General features: G+C 40.0%; 2 protein-coding genes across 10 annotated transcripts in view; one reads left to right on the top strand and one right to left on the bottom strand.

Annotated features, from left to right (window-relative positions):
• Positions 1–1057: 1057 nt before the first annotated feature.
• Positions 1058–7602, bottom strand: aqp11 (aquaporin 11). The gene is made up of 3 exons (XM_047391393.1): positions 6677–7602; positions 5553–5669; positions 1058–1747 (listed from the first exon to the last, which is right to left on the bottom strand). The coding sequence occupies exons 1-3, from the start codon at positions 7272–7274 to the stop codon at positions 1647–1649; spliced, it is 816 nt and encodes a 271-aa protein (XP_047247349.1). The 5' UTR covers positions 7275–7602; the 3' UTR covers positions 1058–1646.
• Positions 7603–9926: 2324 nt separating this feature from the next.
• Positions 9927–19330, top strand: part of pak1 (p21 protein (Cdc42/Rac)-activated kinase 1) — a 136598-nt gene continuing 127194 nt past the window's right edge. For 6 of the 9 annotated variants that reach the window (XM_047391384.1, XM_047391383.1, XM_047391387.1 and 3 more), the window contains exon 1: positions 9989–10126. Coding sequence is in view for 2 of the 9 variants with exons in the window: in XM_047391385.1 (XP_047247341.1) it covers positions 10052–10126 (75 nt within the window). In the remaining 7 variants the exon portion in view is untranslated. Of the gene's footprint in view, positions 10127–19330 lie in introns of all 9 variants that reach the window. The other 3 variants (XR_007042351.1, XM_047391385.1, XM_047391380.1) reach the window with 1 other exon arrangement.

The following is a 19330-nucleotide window of genomic DNA, read 5'->3' on the forward strand; positions in this document are numbered from 1 at the left end:
CCAAAAACATTAGTGTGTTAGGTTAATAGGTCTCTCTAAGTACCCCTTAGGTATGAGTGTGCACATGCATTGCTGTTTGTCCCGTGTGTCTCTGTGTTGCCCTGTTATGGACTGGCAGCCTGTCCAGGGTGTACCCCGCCTCTCGCTCAGTGACTGCTGGAAATAGGCACCAGGCCTCTTTGCGATCCTGCGATGGATGTTTGGCCATCCTGTCAGTTCAGGTGGACGGTCATGTTTTGGTAGGTTTGCAGTTCTCATTTCCACTTTCAGGTGATTAATTAATCATCCCCCTGTGGAATATTGCTTCATAACGTAAACCAGCTTTAAACCTTTCCACATCTTTCTACCTGTCTGGCTTCGTGTTCCTTGGTCTTCATGATGCTATTTGTTCTCTAACACGAAACGGCTGGTTTTATGCTAAGATTAAATTCCACACAGGTGGACTTAATTACTAGAGAATTTCTCAAGGCAGTTACACTGTATTTTCTTTAAGGGTACACAGTATAGGGCTCCTTACTACATAAGCATGCTCTACTCTGTTTCCTACCGCTTCACAAATATTTTCTACTTTGTGCTGGTCTATCACTAGAAAACCAAATAAAATACTTGGAAGTTTGTGGTTGTAACATGAAGAACTTGAAGGGGTGTGGATATGTTCACTGTATGTATCACTTGGTATGAGCATTAGCATAGAGCATGAGCTGGACCTTATGGAGTTTTGTTATAATGAGGCCATTGATTTGGTCCATTGTGGTGGATGAAATCTCTCGATTTACTGGTCCGTCTACGTTCCTGCCATGAGATCTGGATCATAAGTAATGAGATCGCGGATTCAAGCTGCTAAAATGAGCTGATTCTACTGAGGTGAGCCTGTGGTGTTTTCAGGATGACCTCCTTGGAGGTTTTCCACTCAGAGGGTCACCAGAAAGAGGGGTTCCCTCCTGGACCTGATACCCCTGCATCCCGATCACAGATAAACCAAAGGCAGTGAAACATTCAGCAAAACAGAAAATCTTTTACCAGCCACTGAATCTGTTGAATATTAAAAAAAACAGCACAGCTTTAACAATTTTATTTAATTTTTCTTTCCATATGTTTTTCTTTCACTGGAATCCAAAGGCACCAGTTACATCTGTGCAAAAAATAAAGGACATGTTGTGCAGAAGATTCAGTTACAGTACATCTTTTTCTGGAATATCACATTAAAACATGAATAACACTGGTTTTGCTTCTCTGTTAGAACATTATTCTACCCAAATATAAATTGAACCTAAATATTAAGTTGTTTGGTGCTTAGGAATTTACCCCTCAATGTTTGAGCTGAATTTGTTCAGAAAATAAGATGCCAGAGTGGTTTAACCAGCTGAAAATGTTAAAATAATAAACTGAGACAACCTTTAAGTGTTAATTTACACACGAATCAGCTATCTACTGAATTTGAAAGAAAACAGGTCTATGAATCCCTTGTTTCTAGGTTAAAATCATTTCACTCTTTAGATGTGCTTTGGATATGAAATCACTGATATTTTTGCTCCAATTTATGTTAAAATATCTATCTTATTGAAGTGTTGTTTAGAAAAGCATTTCAGCAGTAATTTAAGATCTGTTAGGATGTGCTCTGGAGTAAACATGCTGTCCTGCTGTGCTCATGTTTGCTTCTTGGTCCGTAGTGGGAGGTGAAGAGGCGACGGTTTTCGGGAAAATGCAGGTGTCACTTTATTGAAGAGAAGCACTGAGCTCATCATACCTGAAACGACAAGAACAAATTAGAGAAAAAGATGAAAGTTAAAACAAAAATGGTTGAAGAAACTAGGAGAGATTAAGACACACATCAAATTAGTTACATTTGGCCTAAAAACTGCCAATGTTATGTGTTTCTTCATTCGTCTTATCATTTTATGCTGACTTCATATTTATTATATTAACTTGAATTGTACTTTTATCCATTTTTTTTTTTTTTTTCAATTTTGAAATGTCTTGCTTTGAATAGTGTTGTTTTCCATTGATGCCACAGCTTTGCTCTGTGAAGCATTTTACCTATGGAGTAGTTTAATAATTTAATGCAAATTTTGGGCAACTGGCAACAGTGGATATCTCCTGGTCCCCTTCAGTAAGACATCCTAAGGTATTACCTTCTGAAATTACTTTTCAGTGCCTTTTAATGCACAAAAAAACGTTAAGCTCCCCTCGTTCCTTTACATTTTGCTTCTAGTGAACCGGTCTCTTTAAACATTAGTAAAACAAATAAAATAAAAAGAATCAGCAAAAACCTGAAAAAATGTTTCAAAGATCACCAGAAATCCCAGAGAAAATAATAAGGAAATAAACTTTAAGTCTCAACTCTCCTAATTTATTATAAGAGGCATATCTGTCAACATGTAATGCATATTTAGTCGTTTTGAAATTTATGCTGTGTGCAGAATACAAATGAGTCATGAGGATTCAGCATTTACCTGTATGACCCCTTCTCTTTTCCAATTGTTATAATCAGTCTGACAGAGGGAGGTATCCCAATCATTGTGGTTTTTAGTACAGGTCCTTCTCAAAAAATTAACATATTGTGATAAAGTTCATTATTTTCTATAATGTAATGATGAAAATTTAACATTCATATATTTTAGATTCATTGCACACTAACTGAAATATTTCAGGTCTTTTATTGTCTTAATACGGATGATTTTGGCATACAGCTCATGAAAACCCAAAATTCCTATCTCACAAAATTAGCATATTTCATCCGACCAATAAAAGAAAAGTGTTTTTAATACAAAAAACGTCAACCTTCAAATAATCATGTACAGTTATGCACTCAATACTTGGTCGGGAATCCTTTTGCAGAAATGACTGCTTCAATGCGGCGTGGCATGGAGGCAATCAGCCTGTGGCACTGCTGAGGTCTTATGGAGGCCCAGGATGCTTCGATAGCAGCCTTTAGCTCATCCAGAGTGTTGGGTCTTGAGTCTCTCAACGTTCTCTTTACAATATCCCACAGATTCTCTATGGGGTTCAGGTCAGGAGAGTTGGCAGGCCAATTGAGCACAGTGATACCATGGTCAGTAAACCATTTACCAGTGGTTTTGGCACTGTGAGCAGGTGCCAGGTCGTGCTGAAAAACGAAATCTCCATCTCCATAAAGCTTTTCAGCAGATGGAAGCATGGAGTGCTCCAAAATCTCCTGATAGCTAGCTGCATTGACCCTGCCCTTGATAAAACACAGTGGACCAACACCAGCAGCTGACACGGCACCCCAGACCATCACTGACTGTGGGTACTTGACACTGGACTTCTGGCATTTTGGCATTTCCTTCTCCCCAGTCCTCCTCCAGACTCTGGCACCTTGATTTCCGAATGACATGCAGAATTTGCTTTCATCCGAAAAAAGTACTTTGGACCACTGAGCAACAGTCCAGTGCTGCTTCTCTGTAGCCCAGGTCTGGGGAATGCGGCACCTGTAGCCCATTTCCTGCACACGCCTGTGCATGGTGGCTCTGGATGTTTCTACTCCAGACTCAGTCCACTGCTTCCGTAGGTCCCTCAAGGTCTGTAATCGGCCCTTCTCCACAATCTTCCTCAGGGTCCGGTCACCTCTTCTCGTTGTGCAGCGTTTTCTGCCACACTTTTTCCTTCCCACAGACTTCCCACTGAAGTGCCTTGATACAGCACTCTGGGAACAGCCTATTTGTTCAGAAATTTCTTTCTGTGTCTTACCCTCTTGCTTGAGGGTGTCAATAGTGGCCTTCTGGACAGCAGTCAGGTCGGCAGTCTTACCCATGATTGGGGTTTTGAGTGATAAACCAGGCTGGGAGTTTTAAAGGCCTCAGGAATCTTTTGCAGGTGTTTAGAGTTAACTCGTTGATTCAGATGATTAGGTTCATAGCTTGTTTAGAGACCCTTTTAATAATATGCTAATTTTGTGAGATAGGAATTTTGGGTTTTCATGAGCTGTATGCCAAAATCATCCGTATTAAGACAATAAAAAACCTGAAATATTTCAGTTAGTGTGCAATGAATCTAAAATATATGAATGTTAAATTTTCATCATGACATTATGGAAAATAATGAACTTTATCACAATATGCTAATTTTTTGAGAAGGACCTGTATAACAATGACCATCAGTGGGACCCTTTGTGAGGTGCCTTGAAACGACATTGTTGTAAATAAGTGCCGTTTAACTAAATAATCTGAATTGAAACTATCTGTGTAGTTATGCTGCTATAGGCTTAGCCTGCTGGAGGACATAACGACCACTTTCACCCTCTTCGCTACATTCTCACACTACTCTCCAATTTTGCATTATTTGCTGTTATTTCAGCTTTTAACTTTGTTCTCTCTTTTCTCTTCCTAGAAGCTACACCTGGCCTGACTCTGTGTCTACCTGTGATACCTTTCTGGAGAGGGGAATCATCCAAGCTTCTGCTGGCAACAACATAATGCTCACCCTCTACCGATGATCCACATGGCTCTGTCTTTTAGTGTTTAACCCTTTCTCTCTCCTAGACATGGCAACTGACTGAGCTTTTACTGTAACTAACTCTATGTTCTCTCTTTCAGACTCTAACCTTGAAAACTGGCTCAGAGTTTATCTGTTCTTTCTTTCTAGGTGAAACGAGTAAAGGAGCTACATCCATTAACATTTACTTTTCCTTCTCATAGAAAGTACTCCTGGATCAGTGCTTCTTTGTTCTTTTTGTGTCTCTGCTCTGTTCTCTCAAACCCCCAGTCGGTCGTGGCAGATGGCCGCTCACACTGAGCCTGGTTCTGGTTCTGCTGGAGGTTTCTTCCTGTTAAAAGGGAGTTTTTCCTCTCCACTGTCGCTATATGCATGCTCAGTATGAGGGATTGCTGCAAAGTCAACACCAGTGACTGTCCACTGTCTCTACATGCTCATCCAGGAGGAGTGAATGCTGCAAGTCACTGACTGGATGCAATCTGCTGGGTTTCCTTAGATAGAAAAACTTTTTATCCAATTTGAATAAATAACTGAATCTGACTGAACTGTTCAATGGTTAGGATTAATAGGAATGTATGAACCTGACTGTTGTGAAGTGCCTTGAGACGACATGTGTTGTGAATTGGCGCTATATAAATAAACTGAATTGAATTGAATTTAAGCAGCTTAACAGATTTATATCAACACTTTGAACATAAGCATCCTGCTGAGAGCTAGAAGCAGGCAGTGACACAAAGCATTGATTTTAATTCCCATCACAGTTGTAAATATTCACCTGGACGATTTTCTTTGTTAGTTTTCTGACTCTGTGTACAGTATTTGTGGCTTTGCTAGTCTGAAATAAATGCTCTTCCCAAAAATGTGCCTGTAATTTGACTTAATATGTTTTCTGACCAAAGAAATAACTTGGTTAACATATTCAAGTTTAGCTTAAATTTATATTTTTTGGGGCTTTTGAAGGAGAAAGAATAATAATTTGGGGATTTTAAATATTTGAAATCACATACAGTAGCATTGTGCAAGAAATAGCCGTTTGACAATTAACCCAAATCTACAAAATGTAATGTTTCCTGGTTAAATTTCTTGTCAGTTGATCTTACCCAGAAGTGGACCCAACCAGTACACAAAGCAGTACTCCAGGAATGAGTTTCCACTGCAGGAGAACTGTGTGGAGAACGCCAGTGCTGGGTTGAACACAGCTCCTGTCACACTGCCACCTTAAATACAAACAGACATTTAAATCCCAGTAGGTTTATTAAGTTATGCACCACCTATGTTGAAGATTAAATCAGTTAGAAAGCTTGATGAGGTTTTAGTCTAAAGTCTGAGGTATGACAACAGTCCGGTGATTCTAGTATCTAATGGGGTTACCACAGTGGATCATCTGCCTCCATCTCATCCTGTCTGGAGCATCCTCCTTTGTCACACAAGCCTTCTGCACATCTTTCTTCTCTACATCAAATGGAGGTTCTCTGTGGTGTTCCCCTTTTCTTTCTCCCCAGCGGCTTCGTATTCAACACAGATTTGCACGTTTGCTGGAAGTCAGCATTTGCAAAGTGGACTGACTAGGCCTCAAATGGAATATACTTTATTGCTCCTCAGTGGAAATTCAGGGGAATCAGCAGCAAAGTGACAGGCAAAAGGAAGCACAGTGATATACCAGGATAAAAAGTACACTTAGATAGACCAAAAACTTGTAGCATTGCTAATCTTGGGATATCTAGTCTAAAAATGCATAAACTGTCTAATTTATGGCAACGGCTTTAACCTAACTTAGGTCAGGGACACACGGTTGTGCTGTCTGCTTGTTTCTCCAGTATATTTCAAATGTTTCTTCTTTATTTTGCTAGTTTCTAACAATATTCAAAATAATATGATGTCGCTTTATGAAACAATGCCAGTGAAAACTGCACTTCAGCCACATTTACAGACTGAGATTAAATACAGTCTTTCACAGTCACAAGCCAGCTACATTTGAGAAGAGCTTCTGTCCTTTGCTTTGGAAAACCACTCAAAGTCAAGCATGGGGTCAAAGTATGGAGCGTCGTCTAATTTTACTAGACAAAAAAACTAGGGGAACATGTTTTAAATGAAGACACAAACATCTACACCTGGTCAAGCTCCAATGAGAGCAAGGAGAAGGTGCTCAAGTGCTCTAATGTCGAGGTGTGGACAATAATCACATTAAATAAGGACGCACCATGCGGAAAAATAATCAGCCTACCCGCATAAACCGCTGTTGTGATGGCAGCAGCTATTGCGTGAACGCGGTATCTCTCCTCCACAGACTGCGTGTGCGTGATGACAGTCTGAACAGCGAAGGCGCACATCAGCTCCACGGCAGCAGCCTCGGGGAGACTGGCGTGGATCGCGCTGACACACCGGAACCCGAGCAGCTTATGCCGGTCGTGCATTCCTGACAGCCCCATACCCCAGATCACCGGCACGGCCGCGCGAGCCGCCACGGCAGCGGCAAACTGGCACGCGATCTTTCGCACTGCGCACCCACCCGAGAACCGCGCGCGGCACGCGTGCTCGAGCGCACCGCAGGGGTTACCCACGGCTCCTCTGAAGGTGAGTCCGTGAGCCACGGACGTCACGTACGTCAAGGTGAGCGCGAGCTGAGGCGAGATGCCGCCGACGTCAGAGAGCAGCTTCAGCTCGTGCGTGCAGCAGCAGAGCTGGAAGGTTGACACGAGCTCCACCGCGTACGATGACAGCCCGGTGTCCGCGAGGGCCCGCACCAGCAGCCTGCGGGTCACATCGCTCAGCAGCACGACCACCGCCAGCACCGACAGGGACACGGCCACGTCCGCAATCATGGATCCGGGGGGCTGAGGGGGTCTAAATGGGGCAGAGCGGGCTTTCAGCTGCGGGGTGCGGTTCGATCCTCGCTGTATCGCGCCAGGTAACACTCCTCTACCCTGGAGGCTGCAGGCTCCATCCGGGACAGAGTAGCTACGGTCCGGAAGTGAGTGAGCCTCCGTTTTCCTCCTCCCTCTCCTGCCTCTACTGCAGCGCTCCTCATGTTCTCAGTCATTTTCTCTCAGCATGTTGGTAATAACAGAAATCCCTTAAAATCTTATGCTCTGGATCCGCCTCATCCTCAGTGCTCAACAACAGCGCCGCATGATATTCCTCATGAGTGAAGTTTTCCCTCTAGTTATTGATATTAATAAGTTTATATTCCACATTTAAAGTTTGTTGGTCGACTTTCTAAGTGACACAAGTTAAGAAAACTTGCTGATTGGGGTTTTGATCACACTACCTGGTAGGTATCTGACAGTCCCTATGTTATAAAACCGTCAGCTATAGAATCTGAGGACTTATCTTGTTGTGGGCCAGTTGGTTTTCACAAATGGTAACTGGTAAATGGCCTGCACATATCAGGCACATATTCATACACACAAATAAACCCCTGCAGTCATTGAATGAATTTGATATTCTCAGAATCCCATTAAAATTAGAAGCAACCTCTCTTCATAATCAATGTTGATGCAATGGACAGTAAGCAAACATGTTGCACAATTGATTCCGATAATATAATGCATAATTGATTTAATTAGGAACTTAGTGTTGACGGATCTCCTTTATTTAGAAACCCAACAAACGTTCTGAAACAATTTTTATTATATTTTCTCTCACAAAAGGAAAATAAGATCTTGTATATTAGAGCTGTTTGGGCCATGGCATTTTAATTACATTCTTGTCCCGCTCCTTCCGCTAGATGTCACTATCTCCCCACTCATCAGTCTGCATCTTTCTCTTGAAAGCTGCCAATTAGTTAGTATTACTGTTCCCTCACAGCAGGAAGATCCTGGGTTTTAATCCAGCCAGGCGAGCGAAAGTCCAAGTTGTCTTTGAATAGATTATTTTTAATAATTCTGATAAGCTAAAAGGAGAAATGGCTTGTTTATGAAAGGTCCTAAACATTCCCTTTTTTAAGACATCTGTATATACAAACATGATGATAGATAGATAGATAGATAGATAGATAGATAGATAGATAGATAGATAGATAGATAGATAGATAGATAGATAGATAGATAGATAGATAGATAGATAGATAGATAGATAGATAGATAGATAGATAGATAGATAGATAGATAGATAGATAGATAGATAGATAGATAGATAGATAGATAGATAGATAGATAGATAGATAGATAGATGATGGATGGATGTCTGATGTAATAATTTAATGTTAAATGTGTTTTGATCAGTTGTAAGCGGAAAATAATCATAATTAACAAAAAATAAAGGGTTGAAAACATCATTCTGTGTGTAATTATTCTATATAATCTGATTCACTTAGGGAATGGAGTTACTAAAATAAATGAACTTTTCAATAATATTTTAATTCATAGAATAACATTAAATTAGGCACTTGCATGTCTTTGTTTTGGACTCCCTTTGGGCCTTGCACATCTTTGCATTGGATTAAACTCGGGACTTCCATGTCTTTGTTTTGGACTGCACTCGGGACCTGCACGTCCTTACTTGGGACTTGACTCGGGACCTGAGACGAAAGATTAGAGACTTACATGTGACTTGAGAAACAATGAGTTGGTTTCACCTCAGAAAAAAATAATCAACAGATGTAAGTTTGGAGAAACCTGGTTGAAATAATTAGCGGCCTTGTAAAAGTTTTCCTAGCTGTTAACTCTTTTATATATTGTCACATTACAGAATATTAACTACATAAAGGTTGAAATTTCATAAACACATGGTATAGTTATAAGGCCTTGTTTACAATTTACTGTACCCTGATTCTTCCATGTAGGCCATACTGTTTAGAACTGTGGGTGCCCACTTTCAAAACCAGTCAGTTTTATTACAAAAACAAGCCATGCGCAAATAAATAATGCTGGCTAATATGATCACAGAAATCCTTTATTTCGAAAATATAATCTTATGAAATGTAAAGACATAGTTTTTTTTTATAAAGTAATCCAAATAATGTTTCACGCAAACTCGAAGACCTTGCCAGAGTGTGTTCAAAAATATTTTGTACTGCAGAAAACTAAATACAAATTAAGGGATGAATGTAAGTTTATTGTAACTAAGGTTGAAAAAGGGTTAAAACAGAGATCGTCATATTTATTTATTTTCTACGTTATTTAGAAGGAGTCTGGAAGTTCTCTTTATGGTATGCAGAGAAAAAAAAATGTTTTTTGCCGTTTCTTTTCCGATTGAAAAACATTTTCATACAAATCAAATACTTTCAACCATCAAAATTTAAGTAAAATGTTACAACTGATCTATTCTTATATGTTAGGGAGCTGCAGTTTCGGATATTTCGTCATCGACTTTGAACGTATCAAAGCTGATTCTTTACCGGCAAACCTGGACCCGCCCTGGATTTAGAACGGACATCGATATCAGCCAATAAGAAGCGTGAGTGACTCCAAATTGACCAATAGCATGCTTGGAGCCACGTTACTAAAGGCGGGTCTTTCTTTGCAGCAGGGTTCGCTAACAATAGCCTGGGCTCGGCTAGTTATATCGTTAAAGAGGAGCACCCAGGAGGGCGGCAGAGCGGAGCAGGTCTGAGCCGACAGACACACAGAGAGAAGGGGGGACAGAGTTTGCTGGATACATGAGACGGTGTGACACGGTGACGGAAAATTACAACAAAACATCCCGGGATTTACATTTGTTGACTGACCCAGTCGTGAGTGATCATTTTCTACTTTACTCTTTACCGTTAGATTAGCCGTTGGTGCGGATTCCCAGCCTGGGATGCATGGTGCGCTGTGATTTAAGGGGCTAATTTCCCTGATAATAAGAGGGGGTTAGTGCTTGCTGTTGTAGGCTGGGAGCACATCATTATCTTTTTGTTCATTATATGCATCCAGAGCACCCTGCTGGTTCATGAACAATGCACTTAGTGTGGACTTTCAGTCTTTCACGGTGAGGGTATCATAACAGTCGGAGGCGTGGGTGGTTTGATTATTTTTTTATTTTACCGGTTACCTCCCAGAGTCCCACTTGGCTGTGGGAGTTTTACTGGAAAACTGAAGGCATGGGAGGCCGAGTTCAAATGAATGAATGAACTTTTTCCTTTTTCAGTGCAGAGTGGTTATCTTCTGGGTATCCCTGACTATCAGCGACTCCCCGAGGCTTTGAAAATGCGACCCTTTAAAAGAGACACATTAATCACAGAACTAAGTCTGTTTAGAGACACTTCTGAGGAGAAAATATTCAAAAATAGTAATCACTTAGAGATATTTTCTAAATCCTATTGTGTAAAATATCAAACAGAAAGAGCAGAAATCCACTCATTCAGTTCCTTTCAAAAGTACTCGTACACCTTTAAACATTTCCTTTTTTTTTTTTTTTTGCTACAGTACCACCACACGTTCCAATGTATTTTATGTTAGATTGATACAAAGTAGTGAAAATTTGTGAAATAGGCGTAAAATAATACGTGGTTTTTAACCCTCCCCCTCCCTCCAAAAAAAAAAAAAAAAAAAGAGTTGTATTCAGCCCTGAGTCTGCATGTTGTGCATTTTACTACTATGGCAGTTGTAGGTGTTTGGGGAATTTTTCTACCAGCTTTGCACATTTTTGTCCTTTCTTCTTCTTTGCAAAATGGCTCAAACCCAATCAGAATGGTTGGGGAGTTTCTGTGTAAAGCTATTTTTAAGTCTTGCCAAAGATACCCAATTGGATTTTGGTCTGGGCTTTGACTGGGCCATTCTAATACATGGCCATGCTTTTGTCCAAACTATTCAAGATTCAAGAGTCTTTATTGTCATTATGTCACTATAATGAAATTTAGCTGAGACCTGGCTCTAAAGATGCACAAGTAGTACACAGACATAAATTAAAAACACTTAAAAATTTTAAATATTTTTAAAAATACTTATAGAAAAAGAGAGCATATGTACATGGAATGTTTCATTTAGTATTTACATAAAGTGCATTCCATTATAGTTCTAGCTGTATAGTTAGGGTTGTTGTCCTGCTTTAAGGTGAACGTCTTTCCCAGTTGCCTCAGGTTTTCTTCCAGAATAGCCCTTCATTTAACTTCATCTTTCCATCAACTCTGACCAACTTCCATGTCCCTGTTGAAGAAAATTGTTCTCACAGCATGATGCTGCCACCACTGGGATGGTCTGTTCAAGGTGTTAGTTTTCTGCCACACAGTGTTTTGGCAGACCACGAAGTTCAACTTTGGCCTCATCTGACAAGTGGGACTTCAACATGTTTGCTGGGTCCAAAACATGGTTTCTGGCAAAATACAATTGGGACTGCTGATGTTTTTTTTTTTACAAGTGACTTTCTTCTTGCCACTGTTCCATAAAGGTCAGATTAGTAGAGTACACAACTAATCGATTTTCTGGCAACAGATGTTCTCACCTGAGAACATTTGTGGATCACTGTAGCTCCGGCAGAGTTACCATGGCCCATTTGACTGCTTCCCTGATTAATGCTCTCTTTGCCTGGCCTCTCAGTTTAGGTGGACAGCCATGTTTTGTATTTTTGGAATTGTCAACAAGCTTTCCTTTTTTGGATGATATTCAGTGCTGCATGAGAATTTCCATTTTGCGTTGGTGTGTCATGTAGAAACACATAAAATACACTGTAGTTGTAACAGAATGTGAACAGACTCCGAGGTATGACTACCTTGGCAAGGCACTGTTTATCTTGAAACATATCTGGTTAAAATGTAATCAAACATTCCTGTAAAGCCAGCATGTTGACTTTATTCTGACCTTATTGTGCTTCTGCACTGCTTGCTATGTCTCTGACTGTAGAGAAGCCTTTCTCTAGTTTTCTAGGTTTTGTGCAGCACCAGATGCATTCAGGGTCTTCTTTCCACACAGCTCAGCAGAAATCCCTCTACATCTTCTGATCCTTGCAAATTTACTCAGAGGGTTTGGCTACTCTGCTGCACATATATCTGCTGTGTTGTATTGATTGAAAACAAACAGGACACTTTTGTCATTTTTATTAGATTTACAAGTTAGGTGTGTGCTTATTGCTGCTTCTTGAGTATTTAAAGTCGGCCCCAGCTTTTAGTCAGCTGACACATTTTCTGTCAGCATTTCTGAGTGCATGCTCGCTGAGGCAGACGTTTTGCCTAGATTTGGATTTTGAACATAAAGGTTGTGTCTTTATTTGATTGTGGGCAATAGAAAAGTTGTGAAACCTAAGTTGCTTTAAATCAAGATAAAAAACTTATTTGTTTATAGTGGCCTTTGACTGTGCCATCTAAGCATAATTAGTTACGTTTTCAGTCCAATTTTCCTTTCATTTTCTTATTCATCATTCTATTCTCTTTATTTAATAAAAAAAAAATTTAAATTACCTCTGTTGTTTGATTTTATCATTTGATTTGTTTTTCTGTGTCTGTATCTGTTTATTTTCTTTGTGATTGTATTGTAAATGTATGTACAGCGCTTTGAGTGTCTCGTTGCTGAAAAGCGCTATATAAATAAACTTACCTTACCTAAAGAAACGTATCTACAGCAATTGATCAGTATCTGAAAGTCATGTCTTCAAAATTAACATGGGGCATAAGATATCTACTGTATTCAGCTATTATCTATTTAGGTCACAACTTGTTGGTGCTAAAATCATATTTTCTGTTTTTATCTTTGGTATTTTTCAGTTTAAAAATGTTTATTGCTAAAAAGAACGCTGGTTTATCTCTTGAACCTGCGAGCATTTGTGTGGCTGATTGATAAAAAGGTCAGAAAACAATTTGTTGAGGCAGTAAATAAACCAGTTATAACACTGTTCCACAGAATGTAAACCTATGTGTTCCCTGTTATTTTTGGACTTTTGATTTGGATAAATGTCTTAGGATGATGCTTCGCATGGTAGCTGTTAAAAAAGATGGATTTAACATAGTATACAGTCAGATTAAAATGATAAGTACTCCTGTTAAACACCCTTCAAATGGAGGGTTTAGGTTGTGATACACCAGTCAATCCAAGTCGGCACCTCAAAGACCTCCAAAAAACCCCGGAAATGGGTGTCGGCCAGTAGAAGCATGATTGGAGAATCCCTAGGGTTAGATTTAAATGATTTTAGAACTTCGTAAGGACCAGAACATTTATATTTTGTCCTAAATCGTAGAACCCTAGCACTGAAAAAGGTGTACTTTGTTTTTATAGTCACTATATGTATTCTATCTGGAAAGGCTAAAGGAGTATTTTCAAAAGCAGGCTAATAATACCAGTAAATTCTTTAAAACAGTAATCTGTAGATGTAATTGGTGCTGTTTATCCTGTAACTCGTATCAGAGCTACAGTCTTTTCTGAGAAGATGAACCTCAAGGACACCAGCTCTGAAATTAACCAATGAGAAAAATTGAATCTTAGGAACATGCTAGCCAGAACATCGGGTTATTGCTCAAGGCTGATGGCAGCCCAGTTGTTGCCATGGATATCTGGGTGCGGTGAAAGGAGTGTTTTATTGTCCCATGTGAGCCATGAGGCCACACAGTTGTCACTCTGACACCTCGGCAGCATGAAGGAGGGGTTAATGACCCATTTGGATCTTGCTGCTGTGGAGACAGCAGACTGTTGTCAAAGTATGTATGTGTTATCACTTCGTGTGTTTTGGCTCCGTCTCACCTGTCATTGAAGATATTTTTACCCATGAAACAGTTTGTTCGGACTCGGACCGACCATAAGGAGCTGCTTATTACAAGGGACAAACCTCACAGAAGAATTTTGTTCAGTTCCTACTATTTATAATCTCCTAATCTCTCAAGGTACTGGAAGGCAGGTTTGTTGCTGCTGAACCAAAAGCAGACTGGTTGTTATCATCTGTTTCCAGTCTTGTGATTTCCCCAAGAGCCAAGAGAGCCACAAAAATGGTGAACAAGCATATTTCCCTGCATGTGTAACTGTTCGTTTACAGACTGGTGCAGAGTCTCTTTTATTTAGTACCATCAGTCTGTTTTGCTTTTTTTTAAACTTAACGATTGTTAACATTTCAAAACAAAATCAGATTTTAAGTGTATCCTTGTTTCCACAACCAATACTGATACAAAACTCTAATTATCATTGATATTTCCCTCTGCTGTGCGCACTCACAGACCAACATAAATAGTAAGATTGGCTGTGGAGCAGCAAAAATCCGGCCAGCAGCTGAATAATACATAGACTGTCTGCCTGGAAGGCTGCTGAGCACGGTGTCTAGACAAGCCCCAGCACCAAACTACATGCCTGCTTTTTATTTCTCCCCATTAAACTGGTGGACCGGGTCAATCCAGATGAAAGTTTTGATCTTGGATTTATTATTTTTTCTCATTTTGAAGTATAAAATCCACCGGGTTAGGGCGTATGTGTAAGCTGAAAATAAATGGTCGGATTCTGTTGTGGGTTTGATTATTATGCTAAAATACATTCTGCTTGAAAAGCTGCTCTTTAGTTCATTTTTGTTGAAGCTGGAGTGGGGATTCTGCCCCAGATAAGGAGGGGGACCTAACAGGTGGAGTTCTGTTCCTTGCTAATAATGATTAAATTAAATTTATGTATAATGCTGAGCCATCTGAGTGGATGTGCCTTTCTTCAGAAACTCTTTCTGTTTTGTCACGCAACACGTTTCCTAAAATTAACATATGAATGACCTGGAAACATTTAGATCCCTAAATTTGTAACAAATCTGAGTTTATTCTCGCAATGAAGGCTGTGTTGTACCTTAAGCAACTGCAATCGCACCAGGCATAGACAGTAATATCCGGGTATCCAATAATATAACTGTTATTGCTTTGAAAATCTGCATTAAATTGGTCATTAGTGTGCTGATAAGTGTAAATGTGCTACACTTGGAGGAGTACCTTGGTGTCTCTTTCATGAGTGATGCGAAAATGAAGAAGGAGATGGACTAGCACTTACAGGGATTGTTCTGGTTTGTGGTGCTGAAGAACAAACCGAGTCAAATAGTGAAGCTGTAGATTTACAGCTCCCCATCCTGACCCTGACTGATGGTCATGAGATACGGATCATAACAGAACGGGCGAGATCCTGGATACAAGCAGTTGAAATTTGCCTTCTATGCAGAGTGGCTGGACTCAGCTTTTGGGCTTGGAGTAGAGCGGCTGCCCACATGCATTGGACAGAGTCAGCTGAGCGGTACCCTGCTTCAGATTTTTGGGCGCATCCCTCTGGGAGCAGAACCCTTTGGCTGACCCAGATTAGGCTGGAGGGACTATATCTCCCCATTTGGCCTGAGAACTTATTGGGACCCTCCATAATGTCTCTGGGGAGAGGTATGTTGGGGTTTCCCTTCTGGATCTGTTACCCTCATGACCCAATCTCGGATACGAGGAAGTCAGTTGATGGAGAGAGAAATTCCTGCTAAACTCTCCTCTTCTGGGACCATTTCCATGTGTGTAACAGTGATATGTTTTTCAAAACAAACGACTTTAATGTGTTTAGGAGAGTGTAATTTATTGATGTAAACGGTAAATTACCCACATTGAAACAACAAAAAAGATTTTAAGTGTCCTAAATAAAAAAATTTTTTATGTGAGCCTAATCTATCAAAACAAGAATATGCTGCAATTAAAACTCCTGCAAACACTGGACAGCGTCTGTCAGTGAGTGAAGAAAACAGGGGAACAGAACAAGCTAAAGCCGAAGTAAAACGTTGACGCGATGCAGGCGCTTAACAATAATAACACCAATGCTTGATTTTCTCTGTGTGCTCCATTCTCATCTGTGAGTGGGTTGTCAGCTGGAAAGTTTGCAGCCATCTGAGCAGGAGGATGATTCTATGTGAGCTAAACCGTGTCCTTTTCTTTTAAGTCTGTTTAGTTTAAGGCATCTGTTATTAGAAATAAGGTTGGGTGGCTGTCGGCTGTAATATCATGGAAGGAAAAAGCAGGGCAGATTGGAGGATTTTGGAGATTGTGGAAAAATAACAATAAATAACACTAGTTTTCTCTGGGCTTTAAGGAAACTTTTTAGATTATGTGTTCAGATGGAAAGAGAGCAGGTCGCTGCACCCTCCGCTCAGACTTGGCAGGGGTTTGATCCATTCTCTTTCTATTAATGTTGTTTAAGTCATTTTGTTGCGTAATGCCACTTTAATAAAGAAACCATTGTTTTTTGTTGCATTCTTATTCTACTCAAATAATCTGATAAAATCTATCAGAAAGTAGTAGAATACCCCAAGTTATAAGCAGTTATTTTACATCACAAGCCTGTCAAGGTGATAGGTAATACCCTATACCCATTTTATTTTCTTAAAGTAAAGCTTAACAGTAAAAGAATAGATACAGCCAACCCTAAATAACTTTATCTCATTACTCCTGCTTCAGCGTTTTTGGTGTTGCATGTATGTCCATCAGGATGAACCTGAAATGCACTATAACCTTTCCAGGTGAACCTAATGTGACCTTCACTAAACATTTAAATGCACATGTCCAAGTATTCAATGTTTCAGTTCTTTATGCACAACTTGTTCTCAAACAAGGAGCTGACCACACCACCAGGCACATGCATCATCATCCATCATGGGCCAGGGAGCATCTATGCTGGAGACCAGTGGGCCTCAGTGCTGTTCTCTGATGAAAGTCAGTTCATGTTGAGCAGAAATGATGTCCATCCAAACAATGTTGGAGGTGTTAAGGAGAGCGCTATGCATCAGCCACTGTTGTCATCAGAGGAGGCTTTGGTGGTGTTACAGTATGGTCAGGTGTATCTAGTCAAACCAGTGACAAGTCCATACTACCTGAATAGCATCATTAATCCAATCATTGTGCTCCTGCATCAACAGCACAGGCCTAATTTCCTCTTCATGGACGACAATGCTCCAAATCATTCAGGTCGCGTCATTAGGGAAAGGCTGCTGGAGACAGTGCTGACCACTCCATTCCAGGTTCCACATTCTCCAAACCTGAATCCAATAGAAAACCTGTGGGAACAGCTGAGTCGCCGTCTAGAGGCTTGTAACACTGTACCCCAGAACCTCAATGACTTGAGAGCCGCCCTTCAAGACGGTCGACCTGACAACATGAGACGTCTTGATCAAGCTGTAATTGCTGCTCAAGGGCACATAATTAATAATAATATAGACTTTATTGATCTCACAATGGAGAAATTGTCCTATGCATATAACTCGTCCATTAGGAAGCAATGGGCTGCCATTGGGCAGCGCCTGGGGAGCATTCAGGGACTAAGGGTCCTGCTCAGAGAGCCAGAGTGGCACGCTGTGGGATTCGAACCAGGGTACTTGTGGCCTCTCTGTGATGCAAAAGACACTGACATTATTTGTGGTGGTATATCCACCACTGTTGTAGGCTTTTGTTTCTATAAGTGGTTTGAGATGAGGAAATCACCATTGCATGCTTTCACTTAACTGCCCCACATCCATGATATATATAATATCACTGCAGGCTGAACATAAAAATGTTCCATATATTTCAGGTGAAAGACAAATATCCCTAACTCTTTGTGAGCAGTGTATATCAAATCTTTTTGGCTTGGTGGAGTCCTCTGCTTGGGTATTTTTTTTTATCTGAATTCCTGTTACCTCTTTGTTGAAGATGTCTTGTATCGATGGACATTCAGGACATTGGCCATCAAGTATTTGAATATAAAATTTGACTTCAACAGAGCCACATATATCCACCTTAACAGACTCGAGTGAAATTCAAATGCTAAACGTACAGAAACATGGAGCTGAGACATTAAGAGGGTTGAATATTTCAGTGAGGGTTTTTTGTCATGCCTCAACTTCCTCCTCGGATTTACCAGCAGCTTGAAGCTGAATTTTTCAGTGTTTACGTGTCGCGTTCACACCCTGCTGCCTTGCATCCCTCGGAGAGATGTGCTGTATTTATTTTCTTTTCTTCTCTGATTGTATCATCCGATTTCATCATCACATGATTTCATGATGTTAATGTGTTTTGTGGGATCATGTTCACACAGTTCAGTCAGTTCATGCCACACAAGGTGAGTGAGTTCATTACGAATCACTGTCTGTAAGAATCTAGTCTAAATACTCCCAGTGTTGTGAAGAGAACAGTTTATTTCAAATATGAAAATATAACTTTTGTTCTGAAACTAATTTAAGAGTTGACCCAATTTTGTTATTTATAGATTGCATCTGTTATTTCAGACTGTGTAATAATTATTTATAATGTGATTAGAGTGCCCAGGTACACTTGAGTTGGAACATTGAAATCTTCATACCAACAGGTTGTTATAAACAAATATTGTTTTAATTATAGAGTTGCTACTAAGTAGTCATTTGGGATGTTTGTAAAAGTAAAATTCCTCTGTTGTTTTATAAATTTGGCTCATCTCAATTTAGAACAATAAACACCCCTCAAGTGTGGAAAACCAACCATAACACTTAAATAAATAAGAATATTTCTCATAAGCTGCATGGAGAAGTTCATCTAATATTTAGTGTTTTTGCTTCTTACACTTCTGTGCCTCTTGTGACTTTATTTTAAGTACATCAGTTCAGTTCAGTTTATTTATATAGTGCCACCTCAAAGGCACTTTACACTGAAAAAGTCATTTCAGTCCAGTCGAATCAGCCCGGTTCCAAGTCAATGACATGCATTCCTAATTGATCACGGTTATGAAACCATGCACTCAAGTTCAGTTTATTTTTCCAATTGGATAAAAAAAGTTTTCTGTCTAAGGAAACCCAGCAGATTACATCCAGTCACCGACTTGCAGCATTCACTCCTCCTGGATGAGAAGATTAATTGCTTAGATTAATATATAATAATCATCATTGCGACTGCTCATGAGCTCTTTGCATTAGCGTTTAAGCTGACTATGCTGTAAAACATTAACCCAAGCATGAATGGTTTTTGTGTGTCAAGAATGAAGGATGCCCATGGTTTGTCCAGGTGTCTAAGAAGTCCTCTAGGTCTTCGAGATTGCGCAGCTTT

Source organism: Girardinichthys multiradiatus, chromosome 18 (assembly GCF_021462225.1).
Source record: "Girardinichthys multiradiatus isolate DD_20200921_A chromosome 18, DD_fGirMul_XY1, whole genome shotgun sequence".
NCBI classification, from domain to species: domain Eukaryota; kingdom Metazoa; phylum Chordata; class Actinopteri; order Cyprinodontiformes; family Goodeidae; genus Girardinichthys; species Girardinichthys multiradiatus.